Here is a 19094-nt window from a genome sequence, read left to right on the forward strand (position 1 = left end):
ACTCCTTTTCTTTTTAGGTTAATAATATAAGTACTCCTTTTCTTTTTAGGTTAATAATATAAGTCACTGTAGGCAAGATATTCATTTTGGATATTTCTATTCTCCCCAGTAAGGCTAGAGAGAGGAGACACCACCTCTCTATAAACTTGGAAATTTCTTTAATATATAGTCCACATTTATAGAAACAATTCTGGGAAGATTAGGACATATTTTAACAACTAAATAAGTTATTTCCTTACATATTTGAAATGGAAAATGCTGACACAGAAGAATCTGGTCTTTGGATATATCCATTGCCTGTGATTTATTCCAGTTAATGTAAAAACTACAGATCTTTCCAAAAAATTTCAACTACATTCAATAATGATCGGATTGATGAGATGGATTCTTCAGTGGTACAAAAATATCAGCGTATAAAGTGATTTTGTATTCTTACCTGTTTATAGTCACACCTTCAATGGCTGAGTGCTGATGTATATACATTGCCAGTGGTTCAAGAGAGAGAGATTAAAAAGGAGGGGTGTCCTTCTTTCTAGTTGAAATGTCAGAGAAATAATTCCATAAATTGCTAGTGAAGTGAGGAGAGAGAGAGGCATAAATTTTTAACAGTGAGGTTAATCAATCATTGGAACAGTTTACAAAGGATTGTGATGGATTTTGCATCACTGGCAATTTTTAAATCCATGTTGGATTATTATTATTTTTTAAAATATGCTTTAGTTCAAAAAGAATTATTTTGAGGGAGTTCTATGGCTGGTGTTTTGCAGGAGGTCAGACTAGATGATCACAGTGGTTCCTTCTGGCCTTGGAATCTACGAATGCCATTTCCTTGATGATCACAGTTCTGTAAGTTATTGGTTGCCTCTCACTTTGCAGATAAGCCTTTAGAGCTGTATTCTGATTATACTGGTGTAAATCTAGACTCTACACTACTGTGGTTTTGCATGTGTATGTGGGTTGAACACTGTTGTGTGTTTGTATGTGGACTGGTCACTGCAGTGTGTTTGTGGTTCTGTGCAGCAGTGTGTGTGTTTGTGGGCTGTCCAATACCATGCATAACTATATGTTAACATCTCGTGTAGATCGTGCTAAAGGACAAAGTGCACCGCAATAGCAAACTCATAAGCTGCTATACAAGGTCTGACCACTAGAAGGGGACAAGGAGGCACATTGTGTTAGGCTGGGTTATGTATACATTGGGGAGTGTGAGAGACTTGAGTGACTGTGTGTACCTGTGGAGGAGGGGAAGGGAAAAAAGGGAACAGAGAATAAACTGCAACACAGGCAGGAGCACTGGATTAGTTCAAATGTCTGTGAGGCCCTGTCCTCATGGCTGAGAGAGGTGTCAGGTAAAGTGGCTGTACAGTGTCACACGTACAAATGCCACCCACTGGTCTGTGTGTGTTTCAAATCCCCTCTGTGCCCAATTCCAAGAGCCTGTAAGTCTGTCATACCCCTACCAGGGAGCCTGGCTATTTAGCTCAAGCTGCAGGAACTCAAGCCCTTAGCTCTGGAGGTCCCTAGTTCAACCACAAGGTGTCACCCAAGATGGTGATCATCATATGAGCTCAATTTAGGCCCTATTTCTGCATTAACGAGGTATAGCTGTTGGCCTACCAAGCTGCTGCAGAGCAAGAGTGAGGCCTATGAGGGGAGTGACACACTCGTGTAATGGGGGGCCAATTTATGCCCACATCATCTCAGACATGCACGTTCCTAGCCCCCTGCATGCTTATGACCTAAAATGCATTGCATGGGTGGTGTGTATTGAAACTGAGATTGATAGAGCTGGTCAAGGAAACGCCACCAGAAAATAGTATCCTCAGTCTGTTCATGGCAGATGCTTCTACTCTTCTAGCTGAGTGAAAATTAATCTGCCCATGGCTTGGAAAAATGTTGTCCAGCTCTACCTTTGACCCACCATGCTCACTCCTCCCAAACAGCTCATGCAAAAATTCTTGGGTACCTCATCTACCTGGAAGCTGTTCCAAGCACTTCATCACCTAGGGACAGATTTTTCAAAGATATTAAGGTACTTACTGGGATTTTCAACAGCACCTAGGTGTCTAAAACTCATTGATCAATGGGGGGCCTAGATGTTTTTGGAAATCCCACTAGGCACCTAAATGCCTTTATTAATCTGGCCCCTTAGCTCTTTCTGCTGTTTCTGCTTTCAGTAAATAAAGCTCTTCTGCTGTTTGACTGAAAACAGTGTGTTGCATTGACTTTATTTTGGGGATATAGTTCTATTTAAAAAATTCTCATCAGAAAATGTGATTTAATCAAAATGGACATAAATGTCCATTTTCTTTAATCCCATTTTCTGATGAGAAGCTTACATGGAAAAATGTCCATGTTAATGATTTTTTTTCCCAAATTTTTGATCAGGAGAAACAAAACATCAATTTCATGTTGACATGTCAATTTATTTCATTTCCATTAAAAATATTGACATGTTTTTGACATCCCCCATTCAAAACATTTCAGATTTTTTTGGGGGGAGGGAGGGGGGGTAAGAATTTGGAAGGCATCTGCCTCTGTCCACACAAGAGTGTGAGGGGAAGGTGAAGGTGAAGGAGGCCTTCCTTATGACTGTTTGTTCAATACTTGGAGCACTCACCCAGGAGCGGGGAGTCCCCAGTTTAAGTCCCCCTCTGCCTGATGAGAAAGGATTTCAACAAGATCTCCTCACTTCTCATGTGAATACCCTAACCACTGGCCTAGGGGAAATCTTGAGGTAGGGTCTTCTCCATCTCTCCTGTTGAAGCCATTCCACTTTAATGAAATCATTTGCTATTAATTAGGCAGATTAACAAAGAGAGGGTTAAGGCTGATTACAGTGTATAGGTATCTATATGTGAAACAAATGTTTAATAATGGGCTCTCCAATCTAGCAGAGAAAGGAATCACCTGATCTGACAGCTGGAAATTGAAGCTAGACAAATTCAAACTGGAAATAAGGAAGTCATTTTTAACACTAAGAGTAATTAACAATTGGAACAATTTACCAAGGGTCGTGGTGGATTCTCCATCACTGACAATTTTGAAATCAAGATTGGACTTTTTCTAAAAGATCTGCTCTAAGAATTATTTGGGGGAAGTTCTCTTGCCTGTGTTATACAGGAGGTCAGATCACAATGGTCCCTTCTGGCCTTAGAATCTGTGAACATCTATGTGATGTGTCACTCAGTCACTTCTATGTTGTATTATTTTCCTGTGTGACTTTATGTCTGTGCTGTGCGGGTCAGTGGAAGTCAGGAGATTTGTGTTCTATTCTTGGCTTTGACACTGACCTGCTGTGTGACCGTAGGCCAGCCTCTTCCCCTCTCTGTGCCTCTCTTTCCCCTCCCTCCTTCTCCCTGCCTTGTCTACTTGACTGTGAGTGCTTTGGGGGATGGACTGTGTCTTATTTTGTGGTTCTGTGGACCCATTTACAGCATGTGTGCTCAACAGCAGTAAAATACACTGGATATGGTGCTAGACCAGGAGATCTGGAGTCTGGTCCTATTGACTTCCTTTATGGCCATTAGAAGTGTCCAGGTAGACAGGCTTTGGCTGCTCGCTTCAACTCTGACCCTGTGTTTCAAGATGCTAGTATCAGCTTTCCTGGTTACTCAGTTGTCTTTTCCTTTGAAATAGAAATAAACCGAGATGCCAGAGCGTGAATGGGTTTCTAGTTACAGTATATTGTTATTAGACAATATTAATTCCCCCCCCCGCCCCATTTAAAGTTTAAGGGTGGTTGAAAATTTTCATTTTCAATGGAAAATTCGTTTTTTTAGCAAAACAACTTTTTTCCCTCAGAATGTGTCTGCTATCCTCGAAAATTTGTGGCGTTTTGTTGGAAAACTGAAACCTCAGACAACAACCTTATTTGGTTTTCTTCTCAAAATGGGCACTTGTGAGCTAAAAGTTTTTAGTTGCCTGACACTGAAAAAAGAAATGGGTAGGTGAAAAGGTTTATTTCCCTGTAGAAGAATTTTTTCAATTTTTATTTTTTGTTATTTTCTGACGAACTGTAGGTGAGTAAATTGATAGTAAAAATGTAAAAGAGTTCTGATTGTACTTCTTCTTTGTGTTCTTAAAGTTCCTTTGGATGGTAACCCTTAAACATATGGAACTGAATTAGTAAATTCACTGTACCAGTGTCTGAGGATTTTTTACCACACATGATGCACTCAGTCGGCCAGCCTCAGGATTCTTTGGTCAGAATCTATCTATCTATCTAGGAGTATCTAGAAGACAAATGCACAGCTATTTAAGAGGTCTTTCACCCTTCATTCTGAGACTGAATTGACAGAACTAGATTCAAATGTGTTCCTCTCTGCAGAGGATCTGTGTGGAGCTGACGTTGAGCATCGCTGGCACTAAAAGGACTGCTGCTGTGGGAACGTGGTTTGTCCATTTCTATTTCCTAAGGGCTTGTGGGACTCACTCCCTGGAGCCCTGAACAGCTCAGAAGCGGAAGCCCACAAGCTATAGTACATAGATTCATAGATTGTAGAGCCAAAAAAGGTCATTCTGATCCTCTAGGCTGACTCTCTGAATAGCACAGGCCCTAGACTCTCCCCCACGGTTTACTGAATCTAGCCCAGCTTCTGTGTTATCTGTGGACCAGGATTACCAAGGGGTTTAGGCATGTAAAGATGGCGGGAGATGCCTAGTGGGATTTATGAATGCTCCTAAGTGAGCCAGGTGGCTAAGTCCCATCAAATGTTAATGGAAGTTAGGTGCTTAACCTGCTTAGGAGATATTGTGAATCTCAATAGGCACCTATCGCCATCTTTAGATACATAAACCTCTTTCTAATCCTGGGCCTTGCTAATTTCCAAGCCCGGCAGTTCTCTTGAATTTCAGAAGAATAAAACAAAAGCCTGGGATTTGCAAAGGAGCTGCAGGGATTGGAACATGGGTGCCTCACTCCCTTGAACATCCCAGACTAAATGATAATGAAGACAGCCAGGCGGCAGTGGCTAGAGAGAAGATGTCAGGAGTGCTAAGCAACTAATTGTCCTCAACTCTCTGTGCTTCAGTTTCCCCACCTCTAACCTAGGGGATAATAACTGAGACTGAATGGATAATTCATAAGGAATCATTTATTTAGGGCCTGATGTATGATTCAATTTTGTTCGAGCCCTTACATCTTTCACATTTTTTTTCAGGCCAAAATCGCCTGTTTTCCACAGGAATGTAGGAATTGCCAAAGGCCAGTGCCTTTGGTCTGACTGGGGCCAGCACCAGATGCTGCATCATCCATAGCCTGGCACAACAGTTTGGGTGTGGGGAGACCTGCCCCCAGTACAGCAGCTTCAGCATCATCTGCCTGAGTCTGCAAAGAGCCAGAGACAATAGCTCTGGGAGAGAGGAACTGCCCCAGGAAACTCCATGAGGTTTGAACTCCCTCCCCATCAACCCTTCCCCAGCATGGGGCTCTGTGTGCAGGGGGAGGGGAGGTAAGGACTGGGGGGACCACAACTGCCCCCTGACTCTATGTGGGCACCATGCTGATCCCAACGGGTGAGGGTGAGTCACCTGCTGCATCTTCCGGAAGGGAGCAGGGGTCCCATGCCACTGTCCCAGCCTCTCTTTGAGGGCCCCCCCCGACACTGACACTCCACGTGGGGTACAGGGTCAAGGGGGCAGAGCCCTATACCTAATATAAAAATCTCCTTCTTAATGTCTTCACCTCTACTAGCCATAGATTTCTCCTTGTGTCCCTTCACTTCCCTGATCAATTTTCTGCAATTCCTATCTTCAGATTTATATTCATTAATATCAACCTCCCTTTTCTTCCATTTGTTCTATATATAATGTTCCCCTTTTTCCATACCATTCATAACCTTATAAACATCTATCCTATCCCCCTTTAGTCATCTCTTTTCTAAGCTTTTTGTCTCTCCTCGTACGGAAGCTGTTCCACACCCTGGATCATCTTGGTTGGTCTTCTCTGAACCTTTTCCAGTTCCTATTGAGCTGATCAAAGCTCCAAGGGTTAGAGTCTTGTGTCCTTCAGCAAAGCATCCTGCTTATTCAGGAGCCCATGAGCCAGCTACTTAGCCTGTACACGGAGAACAAACAAGTAGTCAACCAACAAACCCAGATATGGACCAAACACACCACTCTCCAAGTCCCGCTTCCGCCAAGCATGGAATCTGCAGCTGCTCCCTCTGAAACGCCCTTGTTGGCAGCATTTCTTCATGGCTCTCGAGTTTACCGAGGAAGTGACATTTTATACCAAGTCTTCCCTGCATGCTGGCCACTGTTTTATATTATGCGGTGTCCCCAGTAATAAATCTGCTCATTTACAATCTGAGAACCAATGAGATAAAAGAAACTTTGGACAAAGTTTTAGAAAAGATATTTTTCACCAAGAGAAGATTTTCTTCCTAACATATGTGTATAGGTTAATACTCCCTCCCTGCTACAGGGGCACATACTAATAAAATGAATGAAGGGATTCTGCACGGTGGGTGGGGCTTAGGATCTGAGATTCTGGTTCTGGCCCATGGCCCATCCCTACAGAACCCTCCACTATTTTGATTGATAACAATTGTCGACTTGGGTGGCTATCACAATCTCCATGGAGAAGCCATGAAGTGAATAGTACTGGGAGAATGAACTACCCTTTCCCTTTGTAGAGGTGGTCTCTTCAGATCAGGACTGGTCTTTGGTCTCTGCTGAGGCTGCTTGTAGCATGTAAAGTGGTTCCAGTTTGGATGGACGGGATGGTTTGTGGGTGCTGTCATGACATCTCCAAGCAGCTGAAGCAGAAAACCAACCATTACACAGAGGTCAGTAGTGGGAGGACATGGGGCCACTACTCACTGGGCCTGAATTTGAACAGGTGACAGAGATGAAAGCAGCTGCTTCATCTCTAATCTCATCTGCCAATGTTTCCTGTCCTACTCTGAGATGTCTGTAGCATCCACATGGAACAGAGCCCTCCTCTGCTTTCAAATGTCCAGTGGGGGCTAAGGCCAGGGACTGTCCTGTCTCAGAAATCTTATGGGGACAAAATCTATTCCCAGACACTGCCATGATTTGGTGTGCAAGGGACACAACATCAGCCCAGGGATTCATGTAGGGATAGGAACCACTACAATAAGAACATGTGGGGAGTCTCCTAGGAAACCCCCTTGAGAACCACAGAGCTGCGATTATTCCCAGGGGGCATTAGCAGGGGAGCAAATAGAAAACAGCTCAACAGAATGTGTCCAATGTATTCTGGGTACAAATCCACTGATTTCCATGGGTTTGGCCCTGTGGAGGGACCTATAGCTGATTCTGCAGCATCCAGTGCAATTAGAGCAGGAACAAGGGGTATGTGCCTGCTGCAGAATCTGGAACAATCCAGGGTACTTTTGATCCAGGATGTTAGCTATCACTGGGATTTTCAGAGCATCTGAAAGGAATTATATGTTCCACTCCTCTGATTGAACAATGGGTGTTAGGCACCTTACTCCCTTAGACCTCTTTGAGTAACCCATCCATAATACCCAAGGATTTCTTGTATGGCCACAAGGGTACAAATAATTTCCACTCATGCGTAATTCAGAGCAGGGCTTTGAACCTGGCTCTGCCACATTCTAGGTGAGTGTCCTAACAAGCAGAACCCTGTAAAGAAACTTGCTCTCTCTTTCAGTTTGTCCTGTTGGAGCCGTTCCACTTGGTATAAATAATTAAATATACATTAGGCCAAAGTCAGTGACTTTGACCCAATGGGTAGGACACTCACCTAGACTTGGGGAGACGCAGGTTCAAGTCCCTGCTCTGCCTAATTCAGAACAGTCCAGTTGAGTACTCTAACTCTATCTATCCCCCTATTTGCTACTCAGGGGTCATCTCGCTCTAATTTTGACCAGAAATTCCATCCTGCACCTGAGAAACCTTCTCAATCAAAGTTTAATTGAACCTGACATGTTCCCGGGATCAGGTACAGTTTCAATGAATCAGCATTTTCAGATGAAAAAACGTTTCTTTGAAAAATTGCTGATTAGCTTTTCACAGGCAGCTGCCTCCCTGGGCTACCCAAATCCCAGCTAGCTGGAGAGTTGGGCAGTCGGGGGAGGCAGCTGCCTGGTGTTCTGTGGAGCCTGGATGATGCATCTACCAAGCTCCCTAACAGGTGAGCTTCTGAGGAACCGTGAGCCTGGGAACCTGGCAGCCAGCCAGGTAGGCTCCTGGGGAGCCCGCCTGATGGCTAGCTGGCTGGCGGATGGAGTGGCAGGACCCCAGGGGGAGACATGCTGGCCAGGCAGCCTGACTCCCAGCCTGGTTTCCATTGAACGTTTTGAATAAATTGACACATTCCCACAGATAGCTTCAACTCTGCCATATCAGCACGATATGGATATAGGCAATCATGAACAGAAAAATTGGCACAATAATTTTCATGGATTATGTATCTATCTATCTATCCCCATACACACTCATCTATCCATTGACTGTCATAATAATTCACAATCAAAGAGAAATCTGTCCTTATGGCAATGTGACCTTGTGTGTTAGATAAGCAGTGGTCCCATCTGTCTGTTTGTCTTTCTAATAACAGTGTTCTGCTTGGCCAGGTCTAGATTTACACAAGATGGTGGATGGAATGCCAGGTCAATGCATGTGCTGGCACTTTGCCACTTACACCAATGTTATACCAAAATGACCCAACACAAGTAACTCACATCAATGTTTCTGTCACTGCTGCATTCAGCCCAGAGTTTTTGGCCAGAAACTCTTCAGAGTTAATCTGCTGATGTCCATGGAGCTACTCTGCGTTTGCACTGGTCCAGCTAAAATGACAATGGAATCCTTACATGCCTTGCGCTCTCTTTCTCCACACTGCCTTTAGCCATATTTGGATCCGTGTGTGTGTTTACTGCTGGCCAAACCCTGATCCCTTCAAAGTGAAGAGGCTAAATCCCAGTGAATGGCATCAACGTTTGGTCTCATTTTCAAGAGTCAGCTTGCAAAACCTTCCCCTTACAAAAAAGCCTTTCCACTACAGCAAGAATGACACAGCATTATGCATTCCAGTATAAAATAATATAAAGATACATATCCACAGCTCTAGGCATCCTTACATATCCTTAATAACACAATAACATCCCAGCTGCACTAACAATAATTTCAACAGTAGTTCAGCCTTGCAGGCACCCTCTTCAGCACCCCCCCCACCATTGTGGGGAGCAAACCTTCAGCTCCCTCAGAAAACCCCAATAAAGAGATGGTACATCAGCAAGCCCAAGAGATGACAAAAACATCAACAAGTGCATGTAACCAAACATTCCATAAATGCAATGGTTATATAGACTATGCCAAAATGTTTACATTAATTGATGTGTGTACACACACAAATGTGCATGCGTATCCCTCTGCACAAACCATTGTCCTCCCCTGCCTGGTTTCAGATGTTCTGAAGTTTGCTCTTTTTTACACTTGGTAGAAGAGGTTTTCTTGAGCTCAGGTGTTGGCATCTGGCAACCAGGAAGGCTGGGATTCCCAAAGGAAGTGAAGGGAACTAAGCACCCAAATTACAGTTGGATGTGGGTGCCTAACTCCCATAGGCTCCTTTGAAAATCTCAGAAAGACTTCATATTTTGTCAAGGATTAGTTCCAATATTAGAGCCTCAGCTATGCAGTGCCGTGCTGTTTCAGACTGAGAAGAGGGACTCAGTTTAAACACGTCTTCAAAGCTGCTTTACCCTCCCTCCAACCTTGAATACTTGGTCGTGCACGACGCTTTTTCTGCATGTTCTGCCTTTTTGGGTGAGTTTCTGTGCAGATAAAGCTGGTGGGAGGAGCTGTTGTTGAGTGCATGGAGGAAAGTCCAAGAGGGAAATCAAAGATCTTAGAAACATCTAAGGCACCAAAGTTTAGTGTCCACATTTCATTTTGCAACCATGAAAAGACACTTCAAACCCAGCTGTACAATAAGGGCCATGATATATGTCCCTTCTCAAACTTCCTGCCTCTAACTTCACAAGAATTTTTTCAGGCCCAGTGTTGTGAAATCCTGAGTGACACTGGGGAAGAAGAAAGACCCAGTCAAAGAGATCGATAATAAATCCAGTTAAGATTGTAGGCAATCGTCATAATTCTGTTGAGATCTGGGCTAGGTTATTCAAGGTGGTCTAAAGAAATTAGGCACTGATCTGCCAATGGGAGTTTTGTACTAAATATCCTGACACCATTCTGAAAATCACAACCTAAATCATGCCTAAATTCTGCATCATGACTTTCCTGAAGGCCCCCTTCACCTCTTGGTTCTTCAGACTGTAGATGATGGGGTTGAACATTGGGGTGGCGACCGTGTACATAAGCGACAGAGTTTTATGGAAGCCTGGGGACAGGTCCGCTGATGGTGCCATGTGCATGATAATGATGGTCCCGTAATACAGACTCACCACCAGCAGGTGAGAGGCGCAGGTGGAAAAGGCCTTTTGCCTCCCGGCGAAGGAGGCAATTCGCTGGATGGCCGAGAGGATAAGAACGTAAGACACAATTATGAAGAGGAAAGGGATCAGGGCTATCAGGGAGCAGCAGACCAGAATGATCATTTCCGTCAGGGGGCTTTTTGCACAGGATAATTTGAGCAGCTCCACCATGTCACAGAAAAAATTATTAATTTCATTGGGGCCGCAGAAGTTTAGCTGGGGCACCATCCCCACTACTAAAGCTGAGACTGAGAAACCAGTTATCCAGGAGGCAGATACCAACAGAAGGCAGACCCTGAAGTTCATCATAACCTTATAGCTGAGTGGGTTGCATATGGCTAAGTAACGGTCATAAGCCATGACTGCAAGAAGGAAGCACTCTATGGAAGCCGAAGCACCAAAGAAAAATAACTGTGTGATACAGTCCCTGAAGAAGATTGTCCTATCCTCTACCAGGAACCCAGCCAGCAACCTGGGGGAAATGACTGAGGTGTAGCAGGTCTCCAGGAAAGACAAATTCCCCAGGAAGAAGTACATGGGGGTGTGAAGGTGCTGGTCGTACGCAACTAGCGCAATCATGAGGAGGTTCCCAGCCACAGTTAGGACGTACATCACCAAAAACAGAACAAAAAGCAGAATCTGAAATTCATTCAGATTCCCGAATCCCAGAAGGATGAACTTGGTGATGGATGTTTCGTTTTTCCATTGCATGTGTGCCATGTATTCTCTGGAAGGAAAGAAAGGAAGGAAGGAAGATTAACAAAACCGGAAAGATCTCCTTTCCAAAAATCTACAACTATTTCCTTTGACAGGTTTCAGAGTAGCAGCCGTGTTAGTCTGTATTTGCAAAAAGAAAAGGAGTACTTGTGGCACCTCAGTGGTGACTGCATCCGATGAAGTAAGCTGTAGCTCACAAAAGCTTATGCTCAAATAAATTGGTTAGTCTCTAAGGTGCCACGAGTACTTCTTAACTATTTCCTTGTTATTCCACCCCTTTTAACCGTATTCAATATCTACTTAGGGCCAGATTATCAAAAGCATTTAAGGGCCTAAAGATTCACTTATTCTTCTAGCGGGATTTTACAAAAGAACCTCAAGAACTAAAGTTCATTGATTTGAATGGATGTTAGGTGCCTAGATGCTTTTGAAAGTCCCACTAGGCACCTAAATACCTTTAAAAATCTGACCAGTGACCTGTTTAAGTACATTAGTAAATCCAACTAGACACCTATCTGCATCTTTAGGCACATAAATACCTTTGAAAATATGTCACTTAATATATCATATTTTTTCACCTGGCCTGATGCAATATGGCAGTTGTTACAAATATGTCCATAAACATGACCCCAGAACGTCACAGAAGGGTACTTTTCGGTTAACTTTATAAAGGGTAAAAAACCAAGCATCTGCAAACCCCAGAGTAACCTACCTATAATTTTTTCAGCAACATGCAATAATACATATGGGTGAGATTCTCATTCCACACCCACTTAAAGCCCCCTGCCTTTCCACAGCTGTATTGGCATAACAGGGCCGTAGGAGAACTGGTCAAAAACATTTTTTCTATGGAAATTTGTTAGTTTTCAGCAAAACACTTTGCTGAGAGATTTTGGCCACAAAAGGCAGTTGCAGTGCCTCGTGGGATAAATAGTTTGCTCCTCATGTCCCCATTCTCCTCAATGGGCTGGGATCCCCCATCTGAACTACATCTCCCATAATGCAGCAGGAATAGAGACTTGGAGTGGCTAAGTCATTATGCAAGGTAGCCTGTTTCCTCTTGTTTTTTCCTAACCCCCCCCCCCCCCCCCAGATGTTCTGGTTTAACTTGGATTTTAACTTGAAGAGTGGTCAGTTTGGATGAGCTATTACCAGCAGGAGAGTGAGTTTGTGTGTGTATGGGGGTGGGGGGGATGTGAGAACCTGGATTTATGCAGGAAATAGCCCAGCTTAATTGTCATGCACATTGTGTAAAGAGTTATCACTTTGGATGGGCTATCACCAGCAGGAGAGTGAATTTGTGTGGGGGGGTGGAGGGTGAAAAAACCTGGATTTGTGCTGGAAATCACTTTAGATAAGCTATTACCAGCAGGACAGTGGGGTGGGAATAGGTATTGTTTCATATTCTCTGTGTATATATAAAGCCTGCTGCAGTTTCCACGATATGCATCTGAAGAAGTGAGCTGTAGCTCACGAAAGCTTATGCTCTAATAAATTGGTTAGTCTCTAAGGTGCCACAAGTCCTCCTTTTCTTTTTGCGAATACAGACTAACACGGCTGTTACTCTGAAACCATCCATATTGCACAGTTTCCCCTTATTAGAATGAGAGACCATGATGCATTATGGGAGGTGTAGTCTAATTGAGGATGCCAGCCACAGGGGAGAATACAGATACAAAAAGAAAGCTACAACTTCTAAGAGGCACTGCATTCCCCATTTAAAATATTTTGATGAAAAAATGAAATTTTCCATTGAACACAGACACATTTTTGAAAATTAAAAAAAAAATTACTCAAAACTCCAATATCCCATTGAAAAATAGTTGAAGAAAAATTTTCAGCCACAGATTTTGGTATGAATGGGATTTTGGTCTATAGAACTAGATGCTTTAGCTCCAGTCCAATGGGTCAGAAAACAACATATGAGCTTAACTACAAGATATGAGCTTTTAGAAAAATGCCTGCATGGAAATATGAATCTAGCACTTTGCCCTGCAGGAGACCAGACCTGGGCTCAGTTTAGCTTCAGAGGACACAGGAGCCATAGTCCCATTTCTTCGTTCAGAGTACTTTGCTCCCAGCCTCAAACAAAACACCCTCTGATCTGGCTGCAGAAGTGTCCCTGCTAACATAAGCTGTGATGTTGAGTCATGAGCAGCTGAGATAATAACTAGTGATCAGGGTTTTGCAGATGAGAGTACGCAGATACAGAGAACAAAAATCTGCTCTCTCTCTCTCAAACTATCAGCTACCCTACCTAAGTAATTGGGTTACAAGGAATGCAAGTTAGTGCATATACAGTATGAGCATAATAAAATGTATATAGTTCCACATAAATAATAATGTGCAATGCTTCTTTGGCCCTAATGTGATGGACTAGATGGGAATCTCAGTCTATTTATCTTAACAAGGAGAAAGCTAACAGGTGATTTGATCACAGTCTATAAGTCAATGGGGAGGAAATTTCTGATCATAGAATCATAGAATCATAGAATATCAGGGTTGGAAGGGACCCCAGAAGGTCATCTAGTCCAACCCCCTGCTCAAAGCAGGACCAATTCCCAGTTAAATCATCCCAGCCAGGGCTTTGTCAAGCCTGACCTTAAAAACCTCTAAGGAAGGAGATTCTACCACCTCCCTAGGTAACGCATTCCAGTGTTTCACCACCCTCTTAGTGAAAAAGTTTTTCCTAATATCCAATCTAAACCTCCCCCACTGCAACTTGAGACCATTACTCCTCGTTCTGTCATCTGCTACCATTGAGAACAGTCTAGAGCCATCCTCTTTGGAACCCCCTTTCAGGTAGTTGAAAGCAGCTATCAAACCCCCCTCATTCTTCTCTTCTGCAGACTAAACAATCCCAGCTCCCTCAGCCTCTCCTCATAACTCATGTGTTCCAGTCCCCTAATCATTTTTGTTGCCCTTCGCTGGACTCTCTCCAATTTATCCACATCCCTCTTGAAGTGTGGGGCCCAAAACTGGACACAGTACTCCAGATGAGGCCTCACCAATGTCGAATAGAGGGGAACGATCACGTCCCTCGATCTGCTCGCTATGCCCCTACTTATACATCCCAAAATGCCATTGGCCTTCTTGGCAACAAGGGCACACTGCTGACTCATATCCAGCTTCTCGTCCACTGTCACCCCTAGGTCCTTTTCTGCAGAACTGCTGCCTAGCCATTCGGTCCCTAGTCTGTAGCTGTGCATTGGGTTCTTCCGTCCTAAGTGCAGGACCCTGCACTTATCCTTATTGAACCTCATCAGATTCCTTTTGGCCCAATCCTCCAATTTGTCTAGGTCCTTCTGTATCCTATCCCTCCCCTCCAGCGTATCTACCACTCCTCCCAGTTTAGTATCATCCGCAAATTTGCTGAGAGTGCAATCCACACCATCCTCCAGATCATTTATGAAGATATTGAATAAAACCGGCCCCAGGACCGACCCCTGGGGCACTCCACTTGATACCGGCTGCCAACTAGACATGGAGCCATTGATCACTACCCGTTGAGCCCGACAATTTAGCCAGCTTTCTACCCACCTTATAGTGCATTCATCCAGCCCATACTTCCTTAACTTGCTGACAAGAATACTATGGGAGACCGTGTCAAAAGCTTTGCTAAAGTCAAGAAACAATACATCCACTGCTTTCCCTTCATCCACAGAACCAGTAATCTCATCATAAAAGGCGATTAGATTAGTCAGGCATGACCTTCCCTTGGTGAATCCATGCTGGCTGTTCCTGATCACTTTCCTCTCATGCAAGTGCTTCAGGATTGATTCTTTGAGGACCTGCTCCATGATTTTTCCAGGGACTGAGGTGAGGCTGACTGGCCTGTAGTTCCCAGGATCTTCCTTCTTCCCTTTTTTAAAGATTGGCACTACATTAGCCTTTTTCCAGTCATCCGGGACTTCCCCGGTTCGCCACGAGTTTTCAAAGATAATGGCCAGTGGCTCTGCAATCACAGCCGCCAATTCCTTCAGCACTCTCGGATGCAACTCGTCCGGCCCCATGGACTTGTGCACGTCCAGCTTTTCTAAATAGTCCCTAACCGCCTCTATCTCCACAGAGGGCTGGCCATCTCTTCCGCATTTTGTGATGCCCAGCGCAGCAGTCTGGGAGCTGACCTTGTTAGTGAAAACAGAGGCAAAAAAAGCATTGAGTACATTAGCTTTTTCCACATCCTCTGTCACTAGGTTGCCTCCCTCATTCAGTAAGGGGCCCACACATTCCTTGGCTTTCTTCTTGTTGCCAACATACCTGAAGAAACCCTTCTTGTTACTCTTGACATCTCTGGCTAGCTGCAGCTCCAGGTGCGATTTGGCCCTCCTGATAACATTCCTACATGCCCGAGCAATATTTTTATACTCTTCCCTGGTCATATGTCCAACCTTCCACTTCTTGTAAGCTTCTTTTTTATGTTTAAGATCCGCTAGGATTTCACCATTAAGCCAAGTTGGTCGCCTGCCATATTTACTATTCTTTCGACTCATCGGGATGGTTTGTCCCTGTAACCTCAACAGGGATTCCTTGAAATACAGCCAGCTCTCCTGGACTCCTTTCCCCTTCAAGTTAGTCCCCCAGGGGATCCTGGCCATCCGTTCCCTGAGGGAGTCGAAGTCTGCTTTCCTGAAGTCCAGGGTCCGTATCCTGCTGCTTACCTTTGTTCCCTGCGTCAGGATCCTGAACTCAACCAACTCATGGTCACTGCCTCCCAGATTCCCATCCACTTTTGCTTCCCCCACTAATTCTACCCGGTTTGTGAGCAGCAGGTCAAGAAAAGCACCCCCCCTAGTTGGCTCCTCTAGCACTTGCGCCAGGAAATTGTCCCCTACGCTTTCCAAAAACTTCCTGGATTGTCTATGCACCGCTGTATTGCTCTCCCAGCAGATATCAGGAAAATTAAAGTCACCCATGAGAATCAGGGCATGCGATCTAGTAGCTTCCGTGAGCTGCCGGAAGAAAGCCTCATCCACCTCATCCCCCTGGTCCGGTGGTCTATAGCAGACTCCCACCACTACATCACTCTTGTTGCACACGCTTCTAAACTTAATCCAGAGACACTCAGGTTTTTCTGCAGTTTCGTACCGATCAAAGAAGACTTTTTACTCTGGCAGAAAAAGATCCAATGGCTGGAAGCTCAGGCTAGAAATAAGTTACATTTCTTTAACAATGTAGGGTGGTTAGTTTAAGAAATAAGTAGATGTTAGATTTGGGATCTAAGTTAGCCCAAGTGTAGAGAAGGATGGGAAATTGAAGTTCCTAGTGTGAGAAAGTCAGAGATAAGTTGGAGACAGAGTGTTATGGGAAAGTAAGAGTTGACAAGGACAGGGCCCAGGGCTATGTTTTGTTACGTTTGAGTTATAACTGGTTTAAGCAAGGTCTTAATCAGTGTTTTGGAGAATTGTTGAGAATGTTTTATTAAAATGCTACCTATCTTGATAGTATGGGAAGGACATTGGTGCAAATGTTAATTTAAATAATGTGTAATGTAAACAGCCAATAAGAAGGTGGCGGAAGTATAATTATGTTAAAGGACAGTTTAATGTTAATTAGTATTATAATAGAGTATAAAAGTAGTAGCCTTGCTAAATTGTAGAGATCTGCAATTAACATCCGAAGGGTACCGTCACTCTGTTCTCAGTGATCACCCCTTAATAAACCATTCCATTTTCGAGTATAAGTGTAATTGTAGGATTGTGTAAGTGGTAATTGCACACCTGTTTGCTTAACTAATCATTTTTCTTTTTAATAAAGTTTGGTTGTATCATTCACAGGTTGCCTAGGGGGCCTGTACTAAGTAAATTTTCTGTAACTGACCTAGAGGCTCGAACCTGAAAACTAAGCTGGGTTTTATTGCACCCTTATCTTTAACTACTTAATATTAATTGGGGACATTTCAATATAAAGGCTACAACAGTGAGTGTAGTTAACCATCAGAACACCTTACCAAGGAATGTAGTGGATACTCCATCACTTGGAGTCTTTAAACCAAGATTGGCTGTTTCTTTCTAAAAGTTATGGGCTGGTTGCAAGAATCATTGGGTGAAATTCTCTGGCCTGTGTTATGCAGGAGCTCAGACTAGATGATCATAAAGGTCCCTTCTAGCTTTGATAGCTACGAATCTGTGACCTTATATGTCTCTTGTATCCCTAACATCAATTACGCTATGACAGTTCACTGAGAATCAGTATGATCCAGGGGGATTGATCAGTGCTCTGAAATTCTGAAAAGCAGGGATCTACTCCTGGCTTTGACACTGACCGGCTTCATGGTCTTGAGGATGTCACTTCCCTTGTTCTGTCTCAGTTTCCTGATTTCTAAAATTGAAGCTTTTACTTTGTGACTTAGGAAGGAAGGGAAAGATTTTGAAAGGCACAAAAAGGACATAGGGTGGGTGCCTAATCCTGTTTTTTGCCTTTGGAACTCTTTGTCAAAGAGCTCTATAGAAAGGCTTAGTATTATTATTGCATACAGGAAAACAAATATTGCATGTAAGGCTACTAGCTATACTAGCAACATTTACCCACCCTAACCCGTGTCCTTATCACGGTTCAGGGCTAGCTGCACCTTTGACGTCTCTCAATGCAGATGAGAGGCCTTGATCCTTTACCTGACTGGGGTGCAAACCCACAATTCTCCCACTCTTTAGACCCAGTCCCCGGTTTGCAACACCTGTTTACCAGCTGTGAGTGCTGAACAGGCCTGACTAGGTTCATCTGCCCTTGCAAGACTTCCCCATGCTTGACTGGTATGAACACAGTGACCCAAACCAGCCTTTGTGAAGCCAAGTATTTAATCTGAACAGCAGGAATCAAAGCATAACACAACAGCCGACATGCAACTGTCTGACCTAAAGCTTAGGTAGGCTTAATTTATCCAGACGGCTGGTCCTGGGGGGAACGGTCTGTACCCCTGCAGCCTCTGTGTCCCTCTCTCCTAAGCTCTAGCGGCTCAGATTTTCAACCACTCCCAAAGCTCCTGGTTTCAGTTTCTCACCTGTTGGTCCTCCCGTCTGTGGTTACCAGCCCCAGTGCTGAACCCAGCATGGTGGAGGTAACACTTTAATGGCACTGACGCCAGGACTGTCCTTAAAGTACCAGAAAACAGGGAGATATCAGGGGTTATTGTCTGCTTCCCAGCCTACGGTCTCTGGTCCGATTGGAATTAACCTCCTGACAGCCATCTAGCAAGCCACACAATAACGATCAAACACATAGATAATATTCATAAGATAGCACAGGCAACTCACATGTCCCTTACACCCCTTTCCGATGTTCATTCGAATGTTGAGAAGCTGGGACTTGGTTATCGACTTGCAGCACCTTTTAGATGACATTGCTGCCTAGTTATATGCCTTTTCCCCATTCACTAAAGATTACATCATTGCGATGATTTTCTTCCCGACCCTTTTGTGGATTGCTTTGACTCCCTCAGTGAAGAGACATAATAACACCCTCCACTAGCATTTTGAAATGTCTGTTGCATAAACAAAATTAACATGGGAACCTCAAGAGGGTTATGAATTTGGTAAAGCTTTAATGACAAAAAGGCTCTGGAGAAAAGTTCCAGTTCTTTCTTTCTTCAATTATTTTTTTATTTCTGTTCATAAAGAATCACACAATGAAAGTACAAAAAGGTAACTGTGACTTACAATTTGTAAACAGAAAAGGAGTAGTTGTGGCACCTTAGAGACTAACAAATTTATTTGAGCATAAGCTTTTGTGAGCTATAGCTCACTTCATCGGATGCAGTTTCAAATACCGCACACTACACGGGATCTCCAATATAGAGGTCTGCTCAAACCTAATTTTAAAGCCCGGCCTGAACATAACTAGGCCACAATCAATCCAAACCTGACCCCAGCCCGAGGGGGTCGAGTTGTTTTCAGACCTGACCTGACCAAACCCAACACTTGTAGTCGGATACTGTTGGATTCAGGTTGCCTT

General features: G+C 43.8%; 1 protein-coding gene across 1 annotated transcript; it reads right to left on the bottom strand.

Annotated features, from left to right (window-relative positions):
- Positions 1 to 10199: 10199 nt before the first annotated feature.
- Positions 10200 to 11147, bottom strand: LOC140898387 (olfactory receptor 5AP2). The gene has a single exon (XM_073312156.2). It carries the CDS (start codon positions 11145 to 11147, stop codon positions 10200 to 10202), a length of 948 nt encoding a protein of 315 aa, XP_073168257.2.
- Between the last annotated feature and the right edge of the window lie 7947 nt (positions 11148 to 19094).

The sequence above is a fragment of the Lepidochelys kempii genome, chromosome 14 (genome assembly GCF_965140285.1).
Source record: "Lepidochelys kempii isolate rLepKem1 chromosome 14, rLepKem1.hap1, whole genome shotgun sequence".
Lineage (NCBI taxonomy): Eukaryota > Metazoa > Chordata > Testudines > Cheloniidae > Lepidochelys > Lepidochelys kempii.

Coding starts and splice junctions, on each gene's coding strand:
- LOC140898387 (XM_073312156.2), bottom strand. CDS start 11,147: ATGGCACACATGCAATGGAAAAACGAAACATCCATCACCAAGTTCATC.